Raw genomic sequence first — 25,857 nt, forward strand, 5'->3', positions numbered from 1 at the left:
AAAATTAGCGTAATGTCACAGTCAAGGAAGTGCTTCATGGGTGAAGCACTGAGCCTTTGTGTGTGTGTGTGTGTATGTGTGTGATGTATTGTTTGTAGTAAAAAAGACTGGAACTAATCTAAGTGTCCATCAGTAAGGAATGGGGGGCCGGGCACAGTAGCTTACACCTGTAATCCCAGCACTTTGGGAGGCCGAGGAGGGCAGATCACTTGAGGCCAGGACTTCAAGACCAGCCTGGTCAACATGGTGAAACCCCACCTCTACTAAAAAAAAATACAAAAATTAGCTGGGCGTGGTGGTGCGGACCTGTAGTCCCAGTTACTTGTGAGGCTGAAGCAGGAGAATTGCTTAAACCCAGGAGTCGGAGGTTGCAGTGACCCAAGATTACGCCACTGCACTCAAGCCTGGGTGACAGAGCAAGACTCTTATCTCCAAAAAAAAAGGGGATGGGTAGGTAAACTGTGGGACATCCCGATGTTGGGAATACTATGCAGTAGCTATCAAAAAGAATGAGTGGCTATCAAAAAGAATATTGTTTAGTGAGAAAATACAAGGGGAAGAAAAGTGTGTGCACTTTTGCCTTTTGTGCACATCTATGTGCACTAGCTTGTAAATGGGCAGATGCCCTCTAGAAGAGCACACACATGGGACAACAAACGGTTTCTGTTGTGGGGAAGTAACTGTTGCCTGGGCATGCAGGTGAGAGGGCACCTCTCTTTTGCAGCAAATCCCTTGGTATCATCTAGATTGATTACCAATAACACCTCCTACTTGTCTATAAAATATCAAAACAGAGAGGGTGGGCAGATGCAGGGCTTTCAGGATCTGAAGCTCCTACTCTGACCCCAGAAGACCACATCCTGGGAGAGGAGCCATGGGCCCAGACACTCCCACCAGCTGGCTGGCTCTCAGTGGGGACCTGCCTGCCCACGCACCCTGAGAATTGGCCTGTTACACACCCCCAGACCTGAAACCTGCTCTCCTCAGCTCCTGTTCAGGCCAACTCTGCCCTTCAGTTTCTCCATGAGTAACAGGGAATCAAGGAAAATATAGAAGAAACCAAAGCTCAGAGGGGATGAATGACCTGCCAAAGTCACTCAGCTGGGAGCTGGCCATGCTGGGAGGGGTGGTGGATAGGTAAGGACTTGGAGGTAGAGGGGAATGAGAGGCCAGCTGTCTCCATGCAGGGCAGAGGAAATGGGGGAGGGTAGATCCAGGTGGGGTGTCAAGAGGAGCAAATGTAGGTCTTTGGGACGAGAGGCAGGCAGGCTCAGGTGATTGGCCCTGCCCTGCTCAAGGAGTAAGTCTCTACCTCACACGGAATATCAGGGCTTAAGTGGGCTGAAAGCCCAATATTGGTCACACTTTTTTTTTTTTTGAGAGGGAGTCTGGCTCTGTCGCCCAGGCTGGAGCGCCATCTCGGCTCACTGCAACCTCTGCCTCCCGGGTTCAAGCACTTCTTCTGCCTCAGCCTCCTGAGTAGCTGGGATTACAGGTGCCTGCCACCACGCCCAGCTAATTTTTGTATTTTAGTAGAGACAGGGTTTCACCATGTTGGCCAGGCTAGCCTCAAACTCCTGACCTCAGGTGATCTGCCTGCCTCGGCCTCCCAAAGTGCTGGGATTACAGGTGTGAGCCACTGCACCCAGGCCCCACTTGTTTTTTGTTTGTTTGTTTGTTTGAGACAGAGTCTTGCTCTGGTCCCCCAGGCTGGAGTGCAATGGCATGATCTGGGCTCACCGCAACCTCTGCATCCTGGGCTCAAGCAATTCTCCTGCCTTGGCTTCCCAAGTAGCTGAGATTACAGGTGCCCGCCACCACGCCCAGCTAATTTATGTATATTTAGTAGAGATGGGGTTTCGCCATGTTGGCCAGGCTGGTCTCAAACTCCTGACCTTGTGATTCACCTGCCTCGGCCTCCCAAAGTGCTGGGACTACAGGCGTGAGCCACCGCGCCCGGCCCACACTTGTTTTTTAAGCAGTCAGAATCTCCTGCGTGCTTGAGACCATAGGAGGAGCTGCTCCAGCAGGAGGAGGAACCTGGGCCTGTACCCCTCTCATCACTGCCTGTGTGGCCCCAGAATACCTGGGGCTTTGGAGAACATACCAAGTTCATCCATGCCTCTCCCCACAGGAGGTGGCAGTGATTTGCCAGAAGTCGCTCAGCAATCATAGCCCTACACCGGAGTCTGGCTCACTCTCGACTGCACCACCCTGCCTGCCCTCTGAGGATGCCACAAACCTGAGGCCCTGGGAACACCCACCTAGGGGGTCAATTCATGCGCCTTCAGTGAAAAGCAGTGGCAACAAACAGTCTTGGAAATCAACAAGGCAAAGTACTCACGTTGAAGAAATTGGTCTTGTTCCTCTCGCAGAAGAGCCCCTGTGCCGGCATGTGCTGCAGTTGTTGCCACGGGATACTGCTGCCTAGCAACACGTCGCGGGCCCACTGGAGGTTCTGGGGAAACAAGAAGTAGGTTGGAAGTGAGTGTGTGGGCTGCTCAGGGCGCCCACAGGGAAGGCAGGCGGTCCCCTCCTTCCTGGCTGCACAGCAAACCACGATGAGCAGCAGTTCCTGCATACATTGATTCCACAGCTCCAGGCGGTTCTGGCCGTGGGCTTTGATCTTCAGGCTGTGGGATGCATTTTCAGAACTGATCTCTTGCTCAGCACCACTGGTTTGGGAGTGTAGTCCTTGACTGCCCAAGATGGGGACTGACAGAGACCCCTGGCCTGACCAACCCTATAAACCTGCCACATGGAGCCAGTACCCGCCTCTGTCAGGGGCCCTCCACAAGTCCAAATAGCAGCTTTGACTTATTTGTCAGGAAAGGCATTCCTTATTCATGGCCAGTGGTACAGCTGCCTTAGGCTCGGAGGGCCAGTCTCTGGCCACAGTGCTTAGGTCAGTGATCTCTGGGCAAAGAGCCTCTTGGTGGAATCCAGGCCCAGGGGAGAATGGTGTAGGGTAAGAGGGTGGGCGCAGACCTGGCTGCCTCAGCCTTCTCTGGGGCCTTCTTACTGGCCCATAGAGCAAGCCTTCCCACCAGCTGCCTAGCCAGCCACTCCTCCCTCTCTGGTCTTCACCACAGCAGCCAAGCACCTTGCACTGGCCATCTTACTCCACCTCAGGACCATGCTGTCCTACAGGGAAAGGGCTGGCAATGGGCAGAGCTGGGCTTGGCACCTGGGACTGCACAATGCCAGACCCTCTACCCTTTCCACAGTACCCACTGTCCCGGCCAATCTGTCCTCCCCTCCTGCTCAGGTCCCTTGCTCACCTTTCCCAGCACTGGGCGCAGGCCTTCATCACCTTGCACTCCAGCTGCTCCGAAAGCCCTCTCACTTCTTGGTCTGCAAGCTTATCCCACCTGGTCCCATTCTGCCCACTGCTGGCCAGGCTCAGCATATTGAATTGTTCCCCCAATCATCATGAGGCAAAAGTGCAAATCCAGCTCCCTGACTGGCTGGCTGTGGGGCTCATGCTAGCCTGCCTGCAAGCCTTTGCTCCAGTCTCTGCACAAAGGGCTACCCTTCTGCCCCCACCAGGCTGCTGCAGGGACTGAGGGCTCCTCCCCAGCACTGGGCAGGGCCCAGGGCTTTATGTAGGAAGCTCCATTCACTGTGAGCTTCCCATCTGCTGAGGGACCCCCTGCCTGCCCCTCCCTGAGGGGAAGGAGAAACAGGCAGAGGAGGGAACAACCTGGGCAGCGAGAGGGTCCTCAGACCCTGGAGGCAGGCTCCCAATTGAGAACAGAGGCCACTTTGCTCACACTCACAGAAAACAGTAAAATACCCAGTCCTGACCTTCAACTTCTGAGCTCCAGCACCCTAGGAGGAACAACTTGTAGTTTACTTTCAAGTGTCTCCAGCAGCTGGGCACGGTGGCTCATGCGTGTAATCCCAGCACTTTGAGAAGCTGAGGCAAGTGGATCACCTGAGGTTGGGAGTTCGAGACCAGCCTGACCAACACGGAGAAACCCCATCTCTACTAAAAATAAAAGAATTAGCCTGGTGTGGTAGCACACGCCTGTAATCCCAGCTACTCAAGAGGGTGAGGCAGGAGAATCACTTGAATTTGGGAGGCGGAGGTTGCAGTGAGCCGAGATTACGCCACTGCACTCCAGCCTGGTGACAGAAGTGAGACTCCACCTCAAAAAAAAAAAAAGTCCCCAGTAATGCCTGGCAGCCATGCTTTGGAAAGCCCGCTTCCCGGGCCACTCATTTGAAAGCCTCTTGAGGCTGGTTCCAAGTTCTCACATAATACCTCCCACCTCTGCACCCCACCCCACCCTATCCCAGGCCACATGCCCCTGCTCCACAGCAGGTCCAAGGAGGGAGGGTCAGCTGCAGACAAACTGAGTACAGGGTAGGGAGAAGGGGTGGGGGTTCAGGTATGCTTCATTAAAAGGAATAAAATGAAAGATAAGCTCAAAGACTAGTAAGTAGAGCAGGGCTCCAAGAGGAAGACGCAGGTGGGTCTCAGGAAGCCCAAGAAAGGGGCTCACAACCTACATCAGTGCTCAGCCATGACTCACTGTGACAAACTTGGTTCAAAGTCTTTCCCAAAGTCTGAGAGGTTCAGCCCAGGCAGGTGTCCATCCTGGTCTAATCAGTCATAGGTAGACTCAAGAAGGTGATGTGGGACACTGTACTTTTTTTTTTTGAGACAGAATCTCACTCAATAACCCAGGGTGGAGTGTAGTGGTATGCTCTCAGCTCATTGAAACCTCCAAGTCATTCAAGTGATTCTCCTGCTTCAACCTCCTGAGTAGCTGGGACTACAGGTGCCTGCCACTATGCCTGGCTAATTTTTGTATTTTTAGTAGAGATGGGGTTTCACCATGTTGCCCAGGCTGGTCTCGAACTCCTAACGTCAAGTGATCTGCCCGCCTTGGCCTCCCAAAGTGTTGGAATTACAGACATGAGCCACCGTGGCTGGTCTGTCACCTACACTTCTAATACCACTGTTGAGCACACCTGACCATGGAGGTAGGCTGCAAAGGAGACCTACCTTTCACCCAGTCTGAAAAGGTCAGGGAGGCTCTGGGAGAAGGTGATACCTGGGCTGTGGTTTGCACAAGGCTGTTATGGGGATAAGGGACTCACTGAAGCAAGTGCCCAGACACTGGGGACAGTCAGGGCCTAGCCAAGGAGGTGGAGGGGATCAGATGTGGCTGCCCATAAGGCCAGTGGGGAGCCAGGGGACTATGAGGCAGGGAGTAAGCACTAAGACCAGGGGCTGCAGAGCCCAGAGCAGAGACAGGCCGCCTAGGGGACTGAGCCTATGCATACCCTTCCTCTCCTCTATGGCCCTGGCCTCAATGGTGTGGCAAACCACTCCTCCAGCTCCATGACCCAGGGCACAGGCCTGGCCTGAGAAAAGTTACCCAAGAGTCATGACCCCAAAGCTGCTTCTGGGGCTCCTCATGAACTTGGAAAAATGTCCAGAAGACCTCTTTAAGTAGCAGCACCTGAGGCCAGCGGGAAGAGATTTGAGAGCCTGGCTTGAAGAAGCATCTCCAGTAGCCATCATTTTCCTAAGAATACCAAGAAAGTAAAGCCTCAACAAAGATTTCCTTATGGCTGGGGATACAAGAGAAAGCACTGAGGCCAGGATGGAGAGAGTCACATAGACTTTGCTTCCCTGCCCAGCTGCCTTGTTGCAGGACCTGTGGCCATGGGATGGGAATGGACATTCCTCTCTGGTTTGTTTTCCACCACTCCACCTGCACCAAGCCAGTCTGTCCCCCAGAAAGGAGCAGAAAGGGAGAAGGCAGTGGGAAAGGTTTCTGGGGCAAAGGGTGCAGAAAGCACTAGCCTGTCAAACCCAACCTCGATTATAAATTAGCTTCCCGCAGACCTGGCTACTGTGTACTGGTGGAGAGTGTGTTTCTCCAGCTGTCTCCCGGGCCCACCAGAGAAAGAGAGCTGATCGATGCTAAGGCACAAAGTGTCCAAATAGCTTATGGGGGCCCTTAGCTGATTCATGCCTGAGGCCCCAGATAGGTACTGACAGCGAGGGCTGAGACCTGTCTGGGGAATCATGGGTGCCAGGCTGGTGGGGTGGAGGAGGGGGCAGAGACTGTGTTGGGCCCTTGCTGAACCTCTGCAAGGGGGAAGGGGATCTGACTTGCACGGTGCACCTACAGCTTTGTGGTGTGGTGTGGTGACATAAAACAACATGATGCCTCCTGGGCTGCGCACAGTGCCATAACCCCTCACCTCACAGAATTGCCAGTTTACCAATGAGGAAATAGAGGCTCAGAGAAATTCAAGAGCTTGCCCAAGGTCCCAGAGCCACGAAGTGGCAGAGCCATCCCTGGAATCTGGTCCAGGCTACAAGGAGTCTGATGTCTGGGCTCTTCCCCTGACCCCCGACCTATCTACTATGGATGGGCAAGTCACTTTACAAATCTGCCTGGGCATGTGCTGTGTGCTGAACACTGAGCCAGCCATCATGGCCTCATGCAACCTGTCACACTGCTGGCTCACAGGCACCTCTGAGAATGGGAGGAGGCCCATGGAGCCACTTACCAGATAACGGCACATTTCCCTTGGCTGCATGGGCCCTGAGGCTTATGCATATAGACCCTGCTCTGACAGAGGGCAGATGGAGGGCTGTAAGGTCCTGAAGAGAAGTAGGGCAAAGAATCGCAGATGCATACAGGCACCTTATGTCCTCCCTTGCCCACTATCTGGACCATCCCTGCTTCACAGCAGAAGGCAGAGGGGACGTCTAACTCCTCTGCTTGAAGGCCTTTGGGCTGCACCTGCCTCAGGGCAAGAGTCAGCTCCATGCCTCAGTCTACCTGCCTACCCGCTGGCTCATCTCCCCCACATCCCCCAACCCCTCTTTGTGAACAGCCCTCTGGCCACACTTGTTCCCACCTTGGTCCCTGCAGGTCTCTCTACCTGGTGCTATCTCACCTTTCCCCCTGATGTTCCCCTGGAATACTATACCAACAGCCCCATGGCCACCTTAAATAGCCTTTCCACTGTCTCACAGATGGGTCTGCTGTCTGCCCCCACTTCTCTATCAGCCCTATGAGGGCAGGGACACAGTCTGACTTTACTGATGGCTCCTCCAGGACAAGTCTAGTTTGAAGCTCACAGAAAGGGTGCAACAGATGCCCACAGGAAGAATGAAAGGAAGCTGAGCAGTCTGACCTTTCATAAAATGGGAAGGAAGTGTATGTCAGGTTGAGGGAGGAGGGCAACAGCCATGGGGCATGAGAGGGGCTGCTTGGGTCCTGCCCAAGGCCAGGGTGCCAGCACTACGCTCCCTGGGGCCAGCTAAGCAACAGTCCAAGTCCTTGAGGCTAAACCTCAATGCCAGCCTCTGCCCACTAACTCGCACTACTCCACCAGCAATCGTTTCACTACAGCACACATTGGGCTGACTGTCACAGCTCCTGGAACTCCCCAGGCTCACTTTCCCTTTGCACAGGAAGCAAAAGCTTGGGGTGAGGTGGCTGCATACCTACCTGTAGCCTTCCGTGGGCCCTGCATGTAGTGGGGGCTTGGCAAAGCCTGTTGACAGCTGGAGATGGGAACACAACTACTACCCTCTGGGGACACCTGCTGTCCCAAGATGTGCAAAGTTGGAAGGCAGACCTGATCCCAGGTGCTATCTGTCACTATTGTATGGTGGCCTGGAGGATGTGCTCTGCCTGTGTCACCCAGGGTCTCTGCCCCCAGGGGCTGTCTCCTTGCCACAACCAATGATGATGTTCCACTCACCACTTAACTAACTCCTGCCTCACAAACCCACAAGGGACAGATGGCAGGGGTCAGAGAGGTCAGGCTCTACAACTCCTACATAGTGACTCCAGGTGTGCAAACTATCTGGTGGGGATCCTGGAGCAGTGCCAGCCTATCTGCAAGATCAGCAGGGCTCCACAGGCTGCTAGGAAGGTGGCTATGGACCTCAGCTGTGCTCAGCCCTTCACCTAGCCATACCTCAGGCATTGGCATGGGGGCACAGATGGTGCTCACAGGTTCCATGACAAATGGAGGAATCAGGAGTGGTGGAGGGCTTGGCCAGGGAAGGCCTTCTGCAGCCTTTGGAGCCACCCAGGACCCCTTGCCCCATGCAAAGGGGACTGGCTGGGAGCCCTTGGAGTACAGTGTTCTATAGACCAGAGAAAGAGGAGTGTGTGGCTACCTGCTGATGGGAGACTCTAGTGGGCTGCTGGGGACATCCATAAGCTGCAGACACATACTTACTGCAAACTCACCCCAGCAACCTAGGACATGAATATCCCCAAAGCTAGACCTGGTAGACTTAAAGCCAACCACTCCTGATACTTCTAATCATGAAAAATTATAATTAGAATGTCTATGTTTGGATAAAGCCAAATATTAAGGATTTAGTGTAAAAGCTGTGCCCCCTCCCCCCGGCCCCGAGAATCCTGTGTGTGGTCATTAGAAGTCATGCAATCAAAGAGTTTATGAGTACATGGGGAGCACAAAAAAAGCAGAACCATATTTGCATACGTTTCTGTGTGTGTGTGTGCATGTGTGTGTGTGTGTAAAGAAAGTAGGCAGAAGAAAGATGGAAAGGAAATGTACCCAACAGTCCTGAGAGTTGCCTGGGGAGAGAGATTCATGGCAATAGTTCTCAATGGGGGTGGGAGTCTGTCCCCAACGGGGCATCTGGCAATGTCTGGAAACATCTTTGGTCATCACAACTAGAGGAAGGCTACTGGTATCTAGTGGGTAGAGACCAGGGATATTGCTGAAAGTCCTGCAGTGCACATGACATCACCACAACAGAGAATTATTTGGTCCCAAATGTCAGTAGTGCCTCAGGAGGGAACTCTGTTCTACATTACTCATATATACTCATATATATATATAACTATTCTACGTTACTCATATATATATATGAAAAGTTAAATACAGTTGTTGAAGGTGATAGATGTGCAAACCTTCTCAACTGATTCACAACATTAGTCAGAACAGAAGCAGGATGCATGACTGTCTGTGGACTGACCTTGACTTTTCTCTTTCCTTCACATCCCACAGGCCCTGGGCCAAAGAAATGGGGTCTGATTGGGCTAGTGCTGCCAGGCTGCTACTCATCATACCTCATCTAAATGGAATCATTCAGTATTTGTCTTTTGTGACTGGCTATTTCACTTAGCATTATGTCCTCTAGGTTTCCCATGCTATCTCATCCATTGATTCAGCTCTTCTGTCTGAATCCATCTAGAATCAGACTACTTCCTGATACCCTGCTGTGGTCTCCTCCCATTTCTGCTGCCACACTGACTTTTTCTTTACCTGTGTGGACACATTCTCAAGCGCCTGGGTCTCTGACTACTGGGTGGGTTTGAGGGAATCTGATCAGAGCACTCACTCCTTGAATTCCCTCCCTGTGGAGTTGATGTGGGGCAGCCATCAATGGCCAGCCCCGATGGGCACTGCGGTTGGCCCAGGGTACCACACTCCTCCTCCCTTGTGAATTCCTACTCTCTGCCTGGGCCTGTGTAAGTTGCTCCTTCATTAAGTGCTCTTCAGACTTTCCTGTTAGATGGGGCCATCTGTGTCCTGCCAGGCCTCTGACGGGCCACCCCCAACTCACTCTTTATATATCAGCCCAGTAGTGTCTCTGACACACTCAGGTCACATGGAACCTCTCTTCTTCCACAACCTTGCGACAGATTTTTTTTTTTTTTTTTTTTGAGACAGTTTTGCCGTGCTGTGTTACCCGGGCTGGAGTGCAGTGGCGTGACCTCGGCTCACTGCAACCTCTGCCTCCCAGGTTCAAGTGATTCTCCTTCCTCAGCCTCTTGAGTAGCTGGTATTTCAGGCACCCAACACACCAGGTTTTGCACTTTTAGTAGAGATGGGGTTTTGCCATGTTGGCCAGGCTAGTCTCAAACTCATGACCTCAAGTGATTTACCTGCCTTGGCCTCCCAAAGAGCTGGGATTACAGGTGTGAGCCACCATGCCCAGCCCTTGCAACAGCTTTAACCTAATTCAGGATGATGTTCCCTCAACTCTTCCCCTGCCAAACCAGGCCCTGAAAGCCTCTGACCGCATCTCCTTCCTCTCTCCTCCTTGCCCATTTAGTCACACCAGCTTCCAGCAGATTCTAGTCACACCAAGACTGTTTCTGTCTCTAGGCATGTGTGCTGGGTGTATGTCCATCAGGAAGCCTCTCCCCCAATATCCTCGTGGCCATCAGGGCTCCCTCACTTGATTCAGATCCTTGCTTAGACAGGTCTTCCCAATCTCCCTGTCTAAAAAGTCACAATCCCGCCTCTAACCCCTTACCAAGCTTCATTTTTCTTTCTACTCATCACTAGCTGCCCAATGTGTTCTCCCAGTGAGCACACAATGATGTATCCCCACCACCTCAAACAGGAACCTCCTGCGTGACAACCACTCAGTAGACAGCTGCTGAATGAGCAAACCTGCAGAGATGCACAGAAAACATGCTGGAGGGAGCACATGAAACACAAACACTTCTGCCATGTCACGGCTTGTGGGACAGTTGTGGGTAGTTTCATTCTCTTTTCCAAGCTTAAACAATATTATTGGTAATAAAAGCTGCTGGCAGAGTGCTTAAACCTATTCAAACGGTTGAAATCTGCATTTCAGCCAGGCGCGGTGGCTCAAGCCTGTAATCCCAGCACTTTGGGAGGCTGAGACGGGCGGATCACGAGGTCTGGAGATCGAGACCATCCTGGCTAACACAGTGAAACCCTGTCTCTACTAAAAAATACAAAAAAAAACTAGTCGGGCGTGGTGGCGGGCGCCTGTAGTCCCAGCTACTCGGGAGGCTGAGGCAGGAGAATGGCGTAAACCCGGGAGGCGGAGCTTGCAGTGAGCTGAGATCATGCCACTGCATTCCAGCCTGGGCGACAGAGCGAGACTCCGTCTCAAAAAAAAAAAAAAAAAAAAGAAAAGAAATCTGCATTTCTTTGCAGGAGAGAAGACCAGGCCATTATGGGGGCAACCTGTCCCACCTCCTCTGGCCCCTAAGGGCCCAGCAGAATCTTCAAACCATGAGGCAGACAGACTTTGAAGTACAAAATCAAGATTCCTAAGTTAAGAAAAATATCAAGTTCTCCTTTTGCAAACTATACAAACTAAAGCTTGACAAGAATCTGGTTGGTTGGGATCTGTAGCAGCTCACGACATCCACGTGAGGCAGGGCACAACGCCATTTTGTGGAAGGGGCCACTTTTATGTCCACAGAAAGGGAGCAAAGGTTAAAGGCAGGTGAACACCCTGCTTTGTGGCCAGCATCCCCTCCTGGTGCCAGGTTCTACTATCTGTGTGGTCCTGGCTCAGTCAGTGTGAACTCAAAGCTCACTGGCTCCCCCCGAACACTTGTCTGCGAGCAAAAAGCAGGGTCTCAACAGCAGGCCCTCACACCTACTCCAGTCTGATGGCGCAGGGCCCACTTCAGAGGCCCTCTCATTTAACCTGCACGATAGTCCTGACTTCTACGGGTCCCCCACATGAGCCAGCAGCACAGGCAGGTGGGGATACTGTACTCACAATAGGTGGGCAAGGGGTGGGGGTTCACAGCCAGCTGACCTGTCCTTTACCCGGGCTCACACCAGAGCACCAGCTGATCTGGAAGTCAAAAGTCAGCAGACTCTCTGGTGATCCTTTAGCTGAGCACACAGCACCATGGGGTCCCCCTGGCAGGAGTCTGTCTGTAACCAAACCCTGGGCCTGGGCTCATCCCATATCGGTACTGGGCCACAGAAATGGGGTCCAAATGGGCTAGCACAGCCAGGCTGCTACTCCTCATACCTCATCTAAGTGGAATCATTCAGTATTTGTCTTGTTACTGGCTATTTCACTTGGCATTATGTCCTCTAGGTTTCCCATGCTGTCTGATGTGACCAAATTTCCTCCCTTTTTAAGGCTAATATTCCACACTGTTTTGATGAGCATGTTATAGATTTGTAGTAAGTTTTGAAATTGATTTGTTTTTGTTCAAGATTGCTGGCTCCAGGGAACATCTTATAACCCCCTCTGCCCTGAACCCCTTGCAGCAGAAGTAGCAGGAGGTGAAGGGGCTCAGCTCCCAGCTGAGAAGGAGGCAACTGGGAGAGCAGGGTAGGGGTGTCTATGCATTGGCCTTCTTCCTGGACACCCATCAGTAAAGGCCAGAACCTTCATGACAAGAGGTGTCTGATGCCATGTGCTGTCTCTCCTGGGGTGCCTCTCTGGGCTCAAAGAGCTAGGTTTCTATAGGTGTAGACTCAGGCCTCAAAATCTTGGTGAAGATTGTGATCCAGAGACTAAGTGATACAGTAGCTAGAATTAGGGCCCTTACAGCTATCAGCATAAATGATCATCCCCATCTAAGGTGTGCACAGTGTGCAGGGCAACAGGTGGACTGCCTTGGGGTTGTCCAGGGGCAGCCTGTGTGCAGCAGTGCCAACCTTGGGTGGGAGGGCATCCTCAGGCAGGCAACAAAGGTCCCTCAGGACAGACCTAGCCCTTGGCCACTATCCCCCAGGCAGGGAGCCCTCAGAGGGCCTGGCGGAGGAGCAACGAGTCATGGGAAATGCAGACACTGAAGAAATGGGCCTCACTAGAGGGGTGAGAAGGACTGTTGGCTGAGGGCAGGGCAGGGTGTGTTGGATATTGCCCCAGCACTGCAGCCCTCACCTCATTACCACAATAATTCTTTCATATCACTATCATTCTCATCGAGGAAAGAAGAGCCCTGGACCTCCAAGAGTTCCCATGCAGAGCCAGGATCTGAACCTAGGTTAGGCCAGCTTCAGAGCCCACATTCTCTCCTCCTCCCCAAAAAGCCCTGCTGTCAGCAGCTAAGCAAGTGGCACACTGTGCCCTGAAGGCGGTTTCTTTGCAAGGCCTGGGCAGGCAGGGCCTCACCTGGAGATGCCTGTGAAAGACCCAAGGGTTCAGGAGTCAACCACACAACTCCAGACAGGCTCTGCTTGTGGGCCCCTTTGAAGAGGCAGACATTGGACGCTCCAGTCCACCAGTGAGCTGTGAGATGGCAACAAGAAAAAGGCACTGCCAAGCCCACAGCAGGATTTTATGAAGAAATGTGCTGCTGTCAAATATACACAGCGGGAAGTGTTTGTTACCAAACAGCTGTGTTTGGAAAGTGGTAACTACTTCCCAGTTAATGGTTCCACATTAGTCAGTGACAACATGGAGTTGTGTCCCCCAGATCTGTGAACAAGCTGCTGCCAGCAAAGCTGACACCCCAGGTCTGGGCAGAGCCACATGCAGCCCCCAGGATGGCATGCCCCAGAGCAGCAGGTAGGTCTTGACTTAGGCTCTCAGGGGAGCTAGGTGTTAACAACCTGCATTCAATTTGGTGGTGGTAACTGGTGCTCAGCAAAGGTTTCTGGGTGAAGCAAACACAGGAGCCAGCAGGAACCACCCTAGACTCAGCATATGCAGGGTCTAGAATGAGCTCAGTGGCCCAAGGCTACCTGAGGCACACTTGGCACCTGCAGAGCTGCCTCCTGAAAGCAGATCTGTGGGTAAGCAGTGTGGCTGTGGGTAGGGAGTGTCTGCTGCTTAAGGGGTCTCTCTTAGATTCAAGACAGCATTCCATTTCTGAGAACCAAGGAAATCAGCCTGGGAATGCAACGAACAGAAAAGCTGGCAGAAACTGAGGCCGATGGCTATTGGGGGTTGTCTGGGGATACTGACATCAATGGTGCAGACAGCCCAAGGCAGCCTCCATCCCTGCTACTGGGTGGGGATGGCTGGGTCAACTGGTCCACCTACCCTGGACCATCACAGATGACCAAAATGACCTGGCAAGGGGGCATTCATGGTTAAGAGCAAAATGGCAAACTATGAGTGTGGACAGGGTGTGGGGGACAGTGCAGCAACTGGGCCAGCATGAGATTGCCCAGGGCTGATGTCTGGGTCTGTCACTCAGCTCTGTGTGACCCTCAGACCAGGTTCCTAGATGTAAAGTAGAAGGGGCATGATGACACCTCTGGGGCCTGGAGTGCCTGGTCTTGAAAGCACACAATCAACAGGGCATGTGTACTGGAGTTGGGAAGAAATACAGGCAGGGCATCCTAAGTCCAAATATCTAAAATCCAAATTATTCCAAAATCTGAAACTTTGGTGCTTAAAGGAAATGCTCATTGGAACATTTCGGTTTTTTGTTTTATTTTTTTTGAGAGGGAGTTTTGGTCTTTCGCCCAGGCTGGAGTGAAGTGACGCGATCTCAGCTCATGGCAACCTCCGCCTCCCCAGTTCAAGCCATTCTCCTGCCTCAACCTCCTGATTAACTGGGATTACAGATGTGCGCCACGATGCCTGGATAATTTTTGTATTTTTAGTAGAGACAAGTTTTCGTCATGTTGGCCAGGCTGGTCTTGAACTCCTGACCTCAGGTGATCCACCCGCCTTAGTCTCCCAAAGTGCTAGGATTACAGGCGTGAGCCACCGCGCCCAGCCTCATCGGAGCATTTGGGATTTCAGATTTTTGGTTTAGGGATGGCTCAGCCAGGTAAATATAATGCAAATATTCTAAGATCTGAAAAAAGCCAATATCCAAACCCCTTCTGGTCCCAAGCATTTTGTATAAAGGATATTCAACCTGTACTAGACCCAAGACAGCTAGTTTTAGGGTGGTAGAATTGTGGTTATCTCCCTCCAACTTTTAATTTTGACAGAAATACTGTTTCCTACTTCTAAAATATTCATCAAGAGATGGGGCAGGCTGTAATAACAGCATTCTGTGTCTAGTGCTGAGCTAAGCACTTTACATGCACTGGCTCCTTCAAATTCAACATAAAGCCATTTAGCGGGGAAGTGGAGGGTGGGTGGGTGGGGCCTGTATCACCACTCAACTCTCCTCCCACCCAAACCTGCTGTCCCTCCCCACTTCCCTTGCACAGGTGCCAATTCCTAATAAACATTTTGTACCCGAAATTCCATCTCGGCATCTGCTTCTTGAGAAGGTACCCTGTAACAGGATGAGGAAGAGTCTGAGCTCACTACTGGGGGCCACCAGATCCTCGTCAAAGCTGACTACAGCTGGAGGGGGCTGTATGGCTGCTTGAGGATGCACTTGAACAGAAGGACACCAGAGGTGAGGGAGGACAGGACAATGGTTACTAGTGTCTGTTCCACTGATGTGTGTGTGGGCTCTTGCAGTGGGCTGTGCTGCTCCCAAAAGAGGGAAGGGGGAAAGTTCCCAAAGCAATGGTGAGCCCAACAGAGTTCATATCAGCCACTGCCCCTCAGGCCCAAAGACAGCTTCAGCAGTGGGGACATGCTGGTTGGGGTTTATTAAGATCCAGGTCCACCAGGGTGCAGAAGGTCTGAGGTACAGAGGTAAGGTCCACTGCCAAGTGCAGGCTGAGCAGTGAGCAAGCCAGGCTCCAGTGTGGCACCAATAGCCAGGGAAGCCGGAGCTGGCCGTCATTTGCCAGCATGCACTGCACCTTGAACTACAGACCAAAGCCCCAGATGATGAGACTCCCTCCCTCCCAGACCTGTGTCACCTGCTGTGCCCTGAGGAAATCAACCAAGCCACATGAGAATGCTGGTCACTGTGGGGACAGAGCACTTACCTTCTTGGACCCCTGTATCTAGTCCCCCAAGCAGAATTCTGTGAAGTGCCACTTCCTGCACATAGCCAGTGCCAAGCCAGGCCCCATCTCTTGGCCAACTGTCCATTCTGGTTCTTCAAACATTCCACAGAGGATGCTGGGGGGAACCAGCAGGAGATCTCTAGGAGGAGGACCTGAATGAGTCCTCACAGCAAGACCCTAAAGGTCACCCCTGTTTGCCCACCACACCTGGCCCTCTCTGGCCCTCGCCCACACCAATGCCAGCCCAGAATGGCCACCTTCCTGGGCTGTTTGCTCTGTCTGGGTGCTCTTCCTTCCTTCCAGACCAGTGCTGTCCCCTACAATACAGGTCTCAGCATAAAAGGTGTCTTCACAGAGGCACAGCAGCACCCTCACCCCTCTACGCACCCTGTTGTTTTCTCTGTGGTATTGGTCAAATGAGACTTGCTTTACTCATCTGCATGTTTTAATTTATTATTTATTATTTTTATTTTTGAGATGGAGTCTCGCTCTGTCGCCCAGGCTGAAGTGCAGTGGCACAGTCGCGGCTCATTGCAACCTCTGCCTCCTGGGTTCGAGTAATTCTCATGCCTCAGCCTCCCGAGTAGCTGGGACTACAGGTATGTGCCACCACGCCTGGCTAACTTTTGTATTTTTAGTAGAGACAGGAATTCACCAGGTTGGTCTCGAACTCCTGACCTCAGGTGATCCCCCTGCCTCGCCCTCCCAAAGTGCTGGGATTACAGGTGTGAGCCACCATGCCCGGCCATCTGCATGTTTTTAAGTCTGCTTCCCCCTTAGAATGTAGCTACATGGGGCAGGACAACGACCAGGACACTCCCTAACACCTCCTGGGTGAGTGAGGAGAGACTGAAGGAAAATAAAGTCACCCCTACTATTTAGGCCCTGCCCAGGTCACATTACCTCCCCAAATCTAAACGCCAGCAGAAGAGGTCTGGCTGGGAAGCCCCTGGAAGCACTTAAGCCTGGGGCACAGCTGTTAAGGATCGCTATATCATCTGCTTTCCAAAAAGAGCTGGAGGAGGCTGTTAGCACCCAGCCCCCATAAAGCAGAGGCTGTGAAGATGGTTTCGGCAGCTGCACCAGAGAGAAGAGCCCAGGGGCAGGGTATGGTAAGGAGGCCCCTGCAAGATGCAGCTGGAGAGATGGGGCCTAGGGCAAGCAAGGCCGGAACAGAGAGTAAGCAGGGCCCCTAGGGCACCTGGAAGACGGGCATGCTGTCGCTGAGATGATGGGTGAATGGCAGGGGTGAGGGAGCACGACATCAGAGTTTGAGTCGCTGCACAGCCCTCACAGGAAAGAGTAGTTGAGCTTATGAAATCCTTATCCCTCACCCCATAGCCTATCCCTGAGGCTGTGAGGCCCCCTACACTCCTCCCTCCATTCCTGGCTGTGACCCTGGGCCCTCACCACTGGGTTCCTTGGCAAGCTGGCCCACTCCTGGAGCTGGCCCTGCCTCCTGCAGCTCTCTTGCCCATCCCTCCCATGTGCTGCTACCATGAAGCTCCAATCTGTCTTAGCTCTGCCCACCAACCTTCAAAGATGCTCGGCTGCCTGGGAAAATCCAAGCCCCCTTGGCCCGGTAGCCCACTCACCCGGTGGGTCTTGCTATAGGTGTAGAGGAAGGCCAGACGGTAGAGACTCTTATAGTGCTGGGGGAAGCGACTCAGGCACAGGCGGAAGGAGGCAATGCACTGCTCTGTGAGAAACTGCCGCTGCTCCTCAGCACCAGCCGGCAGCCCCTGGGGGAAGGCCACTGGCTCCCCTGGGAGGTCCCCTCTCTTCTTCCCATCCCACAGGGTGGGTATGGATGCTGAGGGCTTGCCAGGGATGCAAGCAGAGGCTGGGGGTTCTGCAACAGGCTTCTGGACACCTTGCTCTGCAGCCCGGAAACCTTCTGTACTCTCCAATGGCTCCTCATTTTTTCCTACAGTTGAGAAGAAGGAAAAGAAATCACCTTGGTTTTAGGCCCTGTCCATGCAGTGGTCTACCACCAGCGATGGAGGTGCCTCGGTGAGGTGACCAGCATGGCTGGACCAATGCCCTTGCTGAGTGGGTGCTGGACCCAGCAGCAGGGGGCACAGGGCCCAGTGCTGGCTCTGCCCCAACCAAGGTCTCCTGCTCCATGAAACAGGCTGTCCCAGCTGGCATACAGTGGGGGACCCAGAAGCTACAGAGTGGGAGTTATGGGCTGGGCTCTGGGTCTTCCCCTCTGAACGGTGGCACAGGCTGTTCCACCTCTGGGGCTGGGGCATGGGGAAGCAGCCCACAAAGGGCAGGTGTTGCCACCACCATCATCAAATAAAACACAGCCAGGGTTCACAAAGTAGCACACCTGCTCCCCTGCTCAGTGCTCGGCCCACTGCCTGCCCCACTGCCTGCCCCAAATCCCTCTCCAGGGTTGCTGCTGCTGTGAGTGAGCCAAGTGCTCCCACATGGGCCCTCAGGTGGCATGAGCCCAGCTCCTGAACACCCAGCCTTGCTCCACCAGGGAACATGGGGCAGCAGTTCACATAAAGATAGCCCAGGCTAGGTGGTGGAGCTGCAGGGCTGGCCCCAGGATGATGACAGTGGCCTGGGTGACTTTGGGCTATATACCCTGAGGTGCAGGCTCCTTGGCTACAGAAGAAGAAAGCTGTCTGGCCTGGGAGGGTGAGACAGATGGAAAGGGCTGGGGAGCAAGGGACAAAGGCAAGGGGTCCTGTGGTCTGTGGCTCCTTAGGCACGCAGGAGCATGGCACACACCCTGCGCAGCTTGCCTGGAGGAAGCCAGAGAAGCAGCCAGCAGCACCAGCTCTGAGGTGGTGTGCTATGGCTGAGCCCTCTTCCTATTGTAGTAGTGGCCTGGAGACAGCTGGGGCAGGGCCGAGTGGGCAACAACCAAAGCCCCCAGTTCCCTGCATGCTAAGTCGAAGCCTATCTGCAGACATCAGGTGTGTGGCCAGCTTGCCCACCATCACTATTCTCGTTGAGGAAAGAATCTGAGCATTCACTCCCTATGCTCCCCTCAGCCACCTGCTATTAGTCTGATCTTCCCTCTCTGCTCCCCTGCAGCCCAGCCCACCGCTCTCCCTCAGTGTCCTTGGCTCTCCACCATCACTCCTTCTCCCGGAGCCATTGCCCTTCTCTCTCCCTTGCATCGCTGTCCCCGGTGGTACTGGCAAAGAAAAGCCATAAGAGCATCTCCCCTCCCCCAAGCCCAGAGCCTACCACGGGCTGCCCCTCCCCCCACTCTTTGAGGTGGCCCTAATGACTGAATGCCAGGAGGTCCTAGCTCCTTCCACACTACACTGTCTTCTCATGTGAGCTCAAGAAGTTGCCTGCGTCCCACAGCTTAGGGCTGGCATCCATCTTACAGAGGATACCATCACTTTATTAAAAAATGTGCCAGGTTTCTAATGTGTTCAAAATGTGGCTCACCAAACAGTATAAGCCATAATAATGCTGGGATCAGCCCTGTGCTAGGCACGGGGGAGACAGAGGAATCAGATGATGATGCAGGCCTCTCAGCGGTTCACATCAGGCACTGAGAGCTTGGACACAAAGACACACAGAGCACAATTTTCATGGAAAGCAGGCAGAGGGTCAAGAATTCAGCCAGAAATCTTAGAACACATAAAGAGAGAAGAAAACAGCAATCCTAGACTGAGTTAGAAACCCAGCTGCAGGGAAGACCCGCTCGGGCGCCCCTCTCTTGGAGAGAGAGCTACTCTCTTTTCTTTCTTTTGCCTGTTAAACCTAACCTCAAACAAACAAACAAACAAAAAAACCCGAAAAACAACAACCCCAGTGCGGTGGCTCACGCCTGTAATTCCAGCACTTTGGAAGGCTAAAGTGAGATGACTGCTTGAGGCCAAGAGTTTGAGACCAGCCTGGGGCAACATAGTAAGACCTCATTTCTACAAAAAAAACATAAAAAATTAGGCAGGTGTGGTGCCACCTGTAGTCCCAGCTACTCGGGAGGCTGAGGCAGGAGGATCTCGAACTCAGGAGGTTGAGGCTGTAGTGAGCCATGATTGCATCACTGTATTCCAGCATGGGCAACAGGGCAAGACCCTGTCTCAGAAACAACAACAATAAAAATCAGTTGCTTAGGGGTCTGGGTGGCCTAAGGGGCCCAGGAGAGATGGGGTGAGCTACCTTACCCACAGCATCCACTCCTACTGCTGAACAGGCCTCACAGGTCACTACAGCCCTCCATTGCCTTACTGGAAGAAAGAGGGTCAGAAATGCCAACAAGACCATACCACATTTCCAGGCCAGGACGTCCAATTCTAACCTAACTGCATGAAGATGAGAAAACTTCCTTCTACCAAGAGAAAGCAAGTAAAACATGTGTTCTGGCTGCTCCAGCCTAGGCCAGTGCCTGACGCAGGCAGGGAAGACTGGCTTGGAATGCTTGTGGTGCATACGCCAAGGCCAACAGAGCACAGGAGCCATCTGATCCACATCAGTCCATGGAGGTCCTAAGAAGAATGAGGCACAGACATGCCTCCAGCTGACCCTCTGGACTGATGTGTACTGATGGCCCAGTGAACTCAGGGGGCCTGGTTATGGAAGAGCCTGACCTGCAGGTGGCTACACATCTTGGCAAGACACCAACAGCTGAGAGGCCCAGACGGAAATATGCCCCAGCAGGGACCTCAAGTCTGTCTCTTTTGACTTCTGAGATCGTCTTACTCAAACTCTTACTGGTCTGAGAAAAAAGCCCAGTGAGGGTGCTCTCCACAAAGGGCAGGCAAGATGGGCAGGAAGCTGGGCACTGGCAGGTCAACTGCCCCCAGGGCGGCCTCCCCCCCACAACCATTTATCACCCCATCCTGCGTGTGGTACACGGGCATCGTCACTAGGCCTCTACTTGACCAGGAAGCGGCAGATGTGACCAGTCTGGCATGCCCTTGTGTCCACTGCCTGGATCACAACAGGTGGTTGTCAACTCTGCTTTGGGTTTTACCCTCTTGCCCTCAGAATGATATAGAAGAGTGAGCTTGTGTTTAAGTGATGAAACTGTGGACAACTTTCTTCTAAATTAAATAAATAAGTCTTTACTCTTGTGACCTTCATATTTTAGACTTTTTTTTTTTGAAGCTCTGCCCCCTGCAAAGGTGAGCTTCAGCTAGCTGCAACAGTCACTTCTGGGAAAGGCTCTTTCCTCAAGGCACCTTGGTCAAGGCCAGAGTGGAGAAAGACAGCTTCTGGAGAATTAAAGGAAGGAGGCTGGTCCTTGGGCAGTGTGACAGCTTGTGAGAGGGAGGGAGCGCATCTCAGTGCCAGGCAGGATGTGGCTGTCAGATGTGTTTCTGCTTTCCCTCGGTACCCAGTGCGTGGTACAGATCTAGACCTGTAGTGCCCCGCTGCTTGATAACAAATACAAAACGCATGAGCGAGGGCCTGTACCCCATAACATTAATGACGGAGGAAGCAGCAGGCTGGTGATAGGACTCTCCATGAGGGCGTGCTGGGAAGGCAAGGGGTGTGGAGCACACTGGGGCCTGCACTGAACACTGCCTAGGCACTGCTGTCCTGGCTTTCTGCAGAGAGGCCAAAGGCTGCTCAAGCACTGCAGACTGTGATGGCCAGGCTACTACACAATGGGAGTCCAGGGGAGTGCGTGTTAGAGACCACCACTCACCAAGACCAGGCCTGGAGGAGTGCTCTGCTCCCAGAACTGTGTGCTGGCAGTGGGCATCGGAAGCATTCCCTGCCATACCTGCTCTCCCAGCAGGAAGTTGATCAACTTCACCACCATGGTTACCAAGAAAAGATGGACTTAGAGAGGAGGAGGCCATGGAAGCAAGAGGTTTCATTTCATGCTTATCAGCTATTGTGGTGACCTTTGGTCCTACCCTAACCCTCTTCACCAATGGCCAGCCCCACAAACTGTCTGCTTAAGCCACTGGCTCTAATGGAAGGAGGGAAGAGGCAGGACGCTCTTCATGAGTCTAGAAGGGCCTGTATAGGCTGTGCCAGACCAAAGCCAACTCACTCTCTGCTTCGTTCCCCCAATACCCATGTCCCCTTCCTCATGTAAGTGGGAGAGAAGTTCATGATGACACAATAGCATCCACAGCAGTCACAGCTTGACAGGCCACAGAGCACACATGGTGGTCCTTACTTGTCTAATAAGTTTAAAAATCTTATTTTTAAGACCAGAAATGCTGTATTAGAGTGTTAAGAGTGTAAGTTACCTTTTTCCTTCCCATTTTAAACTTCCTACAGTGTGTTTATATCAGTTACAGAATGTCAACGCTGGCTGGCGACAGCATAGTGACTGCCTGGTGAGAGAGTGGGGTGGTGGCCTCATCTCTCTATGAGCACTAGATACAAGTAAATCCACATGGTAAGTCCTCCATTCTGTGCCCTCTTATCTAGTGTCTCTACCAGGTGTCCCCTAATGCGGATACTTCCAACTTACTGGGGATGTGGTCTCATGCCCTTTTAAGTCCAGCCAGGGGAGGCTGGCAGGGAGCAGAGAGCTGGGAGAGATCTTCCTTAGTGTAAACGGCTCTGGCTCCACTGCCACACCTATGTGTGAGCTTCCAGCCAGGGCTTGCTCTGAGACTTCCTGGGACAAGGCCTGGATCCCTCAGGGAGGCAGTTTATCACCAACGTTTTTCCCCATCCATCCATCCCACCTGGAGAGGCAGCATGGGGTAATGGTTAAGGGCGTAGACTGAGAGGGCAAATTCCAGACTTCTGAATCTCAGATTCTTCAGCTATAAAATGGGAATAGTCATTATGCTTTTTTTCTAGGGTGCTTGGGAGAACCAAATGAATTAACACAGTGCCCAGCACAGAAAAGAGTACAGGGCTGGGTTGTTGTTATTACTGTTTGAGAAACACCTGTAAGTCCTGGCCCTGGCCAGAGCGGGAAAGCTCTCAAATCCACAGCTGACCAGCCACAGCTCAGAGTGGGGCCAGGAAAGCTCCAGCCTGCCTGTGATCTCCCAGTAAGCCCAGATGTGGGGCTCTGCCAACTGATTTCTACAAAGGGGGCCTGGACCCCCCAGGAGAGCTGGGCATATCCCCAGGCTTAAATTAGGGCCCCCTTCCCCCCACCCCCAAAAAAGGGAGGTTTTTCCTGAAGACCTCATATGATTCAGACTGAAAAGAAAACACATTTGTGACATTTAGGATCCAAAGACTTAAAATAACCATTAACCAAGAAAAAAAACAGAGCACACTGATGTCACAGACATAGCTTTCCAGGGCTGGGCTGTGAGGGTCATAACAACAACAAGAAGCATCCCTGAGCACATGTGATGCTGGGCTCTGTGCGCACCCTCAGGAGCTGCCTCCCTCAACCCTCACAACCCCAGGGAGGGCACTGGGACCATTTCCATCCTACAGGGAAAAAAACGGAGGCCCAGAGAGTAAGCGACTTGCCCAGCCAAGGTCCCTGGGCCACAAAGCCTTCAGCTCTGCCCAGATTGCCACAGGACCTCAAAGTGGTTCTAATTCACCGAGTTAGAGCTTCATACCTCTTTCTTCTGTGGCCCCCTGAAGGTCTTTACCCGTCCCTCCTGCTTGGGAACCGAGAACCGGCAGCCTCTTCTCTGTGTAGGCTTTCCTGGAGCCTTCCAGTAAGCTGGTGGGCTCATTAAAGAAGTCCTGCGTCGAGCTGGAGTCCGAGAGTGCTACGGCTGTGCTGTCCTGGCTTCGGTCTAAGGGGAGAAGGAGGAAGAGAGGGCGAGAGCATTAACCTACACCACCTCCAACACAGGGGGCCTCCCTATGGTGAGTCTCCCTGCCAGTGGCCTGGGGACTGCCTTGCAGGAGATGGCCTGAACACAGCCATTCAACACTGCTGGGCCCAACCCATCCCACAGGCCACGGAGAGACTCACCAAAGGCACCAGTCTCCATGGTCAACCCTCCTGGTGTTCCCCCAAACAGTGGTATTCTGGTAAATGTTTAACAACCGACTCTCAGGGAAAAAGAAAGCCCTGATTAATAGCACTTACTGATTTCTGGAGTGTAAATATTCCCACCATGGCAATTTTCAAGTTACCAACGTGCTGTTGTCAAATGTGGAGTTAGGAAGAGATGCACAGTAGCCACCATTATGTAGTTTTTCTACCATATAAATATAACAGAAATAAATGAAGTGGGAAAGAATTCAGGAAACATTTTTAACCTGTTAGTAAAAGCCAGGTGTGATCTGGAAGAACTCTAGATCTCTGGGAGCCACGGATGTAAAAGGAGTTTGTACTCACTAGCTGCTGTCTTCAGACCTTCACAGGTGCTCATGAGAAAGAATAGGGGAAGGGGCAAGGAGGGAAGTTGAGGAAACCTTCCTGGGAGTAGTGCAGACCTGGAGGGGAGGAGTGAGTGGTTGCTGCTATGGAAAAGGTACAAAGCCTGCCTGGAGGAACCGAAGCCTTCAGGCACGGAGGCAGAGGAGGAAACCTTGTTGCCTCCAGGGTACAGGTGAAGACCCACTGCAGCTGGGGAAGGGAAAAGGGAAAACCTTCTATTCTAAGGGAGGGGCAGGAAATCATCTAGAGTCCAAACATTAGAGGTCTCCCACCACTGAAGGAGGGACAGAATCACGGAGAAAGCACCACCCCTGAGATGCAGGGACACAGAGTCCACCTAAGTCTGAGGCTGGGACCAAGACAACAGAGAACTACCCCATGTCCCCAACCCTAGGCTGGCATACACTGAGTAACAAGCAAGGCAGTCTACTCCAGGGAGGAGGCAAGAGCATGGAGGAGTACCCTCCCTGAGGTGCACACAAAGGCCTAAGGCTGAAGGCGGAACTGGAATGTGGGGAAAAACCTTGTGGCAAACAAGCTCCCCTACTAAGCACAAGGTAACATGAGAGGAATTTGAGCTTGGGAGGTCGAGGCTGCAGTGAGCTATGATTGCACCACTGGGGCACTGAACCATAGTAACAACAAAACCCAAGCCAGCTCAATTTCTGACTAGCCTAACTCAACTTTCCTTACTAAAAGCCTAGAAACAAAAGATGGAAGTCTATTCCAGGCATAAACATTACTTATTTCAGTCTCTTCTGTCCTACACATGATATCTGGTATTCAATGTAAAAATTACAAGACGCATACAGAAAGAAAGAAAAAAGTAAATCGTCAAGAGACAAATCAATCAGCAGAGCCAGACTTACAGATAACCCAGATATTAGAACTACATATCACGGAATTTAAAATAACTAAGATTAATATGATTCATAAATATGATTAGTATGTCAAAGGCTGTACTGGAAAAGCTGAACAACATGCATGAACAGACAGGAAATTTCAGCAGTGAGATAAAAAAAGCAAGAGTCAAATGCAAAGGCTAGAAATAAAAAATACAGTAACAGAGATGAAGAGTGCCTTTCCCAGACACTGCAGCCAACCTGACACAGCTGAGGAGGAAAAGGAAATCAAAACTTGAAAACAGGTCACTAGAAATACCGACAATCTCCAACTTACAATGGTTCAACTTAAAATTTTTTTGACTTTACAATGATGCAAAAGTGATATGCATTCAGTAGAAACTACACTTCAAATTTTGAATTTTGATCTTTTCCCAAGCTAGTGATATGCAGTACAACACTATTGCATGAGATATTCAACACTTTATCATGAAATAGGCTTTGTGCTATAACAGCAGTCCCCAACCTTTTTGGCACCAGGTGCCAGTTTCATGGGAGACAATTTTCCACAGACCATGGGGTTTGGGGGATAGTTTCAGGATAAAACTATTCTCTGGCATTAGATTCTTGCGAGGAGCACACAACCTAGATCCCTCCACATGTGCAGTTCACAATAGGGTTCATGCTCTTATGAGAATCTACAGAACGCCTGCCACTGATCGGACAGGAGCCAGGGTTCAGGTGGTAGTGCTCGCCTGCCTGCTGCTCACCTCCTGCTGTGCGGCCCAGTTCCTAATCGGCCACGGACGGGTACCAGTCTGTGACCTGGGGGTTGGGAACCTCCGTGTTAGATAATTTTGCCCAACCGTAGGCTAACGCAAGTGTTCTGAGTACGTTGTGCTGAGGCTGGGCTAAACTATGATGTTGGTAGGTCAGGTATATTAAATGCATTTCTGACTTAATTTCAATTTATGTTCGTTTTATCAGGAAATAACCCCATTGTAAGTTGAGGAGCATCTGTAATCCAAACCCAGAGAATAACAGTGGGCAGGAGGAATCAGAATAGAGCATCCAAATGATCCAACAAGCTAACTGGAGTCACAAAAAGAGATGAGGGAGAAACAGGACAGTAGAAATATTTAAAGACATAATAACTAAGAATTTTCCAAAAATAATAAA

At 52.0% G+C, this 25,857-nt stretch overlaps 1 protein-coding gene across 14 annotated transcripts in view; it reads right to left on the reverse strand.

Annotated features, from left to right (window-relative positions):
* CABIN1 (calcineurin binding protein 1) overlaps nucleotides 1–25,857 on the reverse strand; it is a 169,395-nt gene that overhangs the window by 44,379 nt on the left and 99,159 nt on the right. For all 14 annotated transcript variants that reach the window (XM_030914771.1, XM_030914765.1, XM_030914762.1 and 11 more), the window contains exons 27-29: nucleotides 23,061–23,243; nucleotides 17,175–17,506; nucleotides 2,345–2,458 (exon numbers count right to left, since the gene is read on the reverse strand). In XM_030914771.1, the coding sequence (XP_030770631.1) occupies nucleotides 2,345–2,458; nucleotides 17,175–17,506; nucleotides 23,061–23,243 (629 nt within the window). The remainder of the gene's footprint in view (nucleotides 1–2,344; nucleotides 2,459–17,174; nucleotides 17,507–23,060; nucleotides 23,244–25,857) is intronic.

Source organism: Rhinopithecus roxellana, chromosome 13 (genome assembly GCF_007565055.1).
Source record: "Rhinopithecus roxellana isolate Shanxi Qingling chromosome 13, ASM756505v1, whole genome shotgun sequence".
NCBI lineage: Eukaryota > Metazoa > Chordata > Mammalia > Primates > Cercopithecidae > Rhinopithecus > Rhinopithecus roxellana.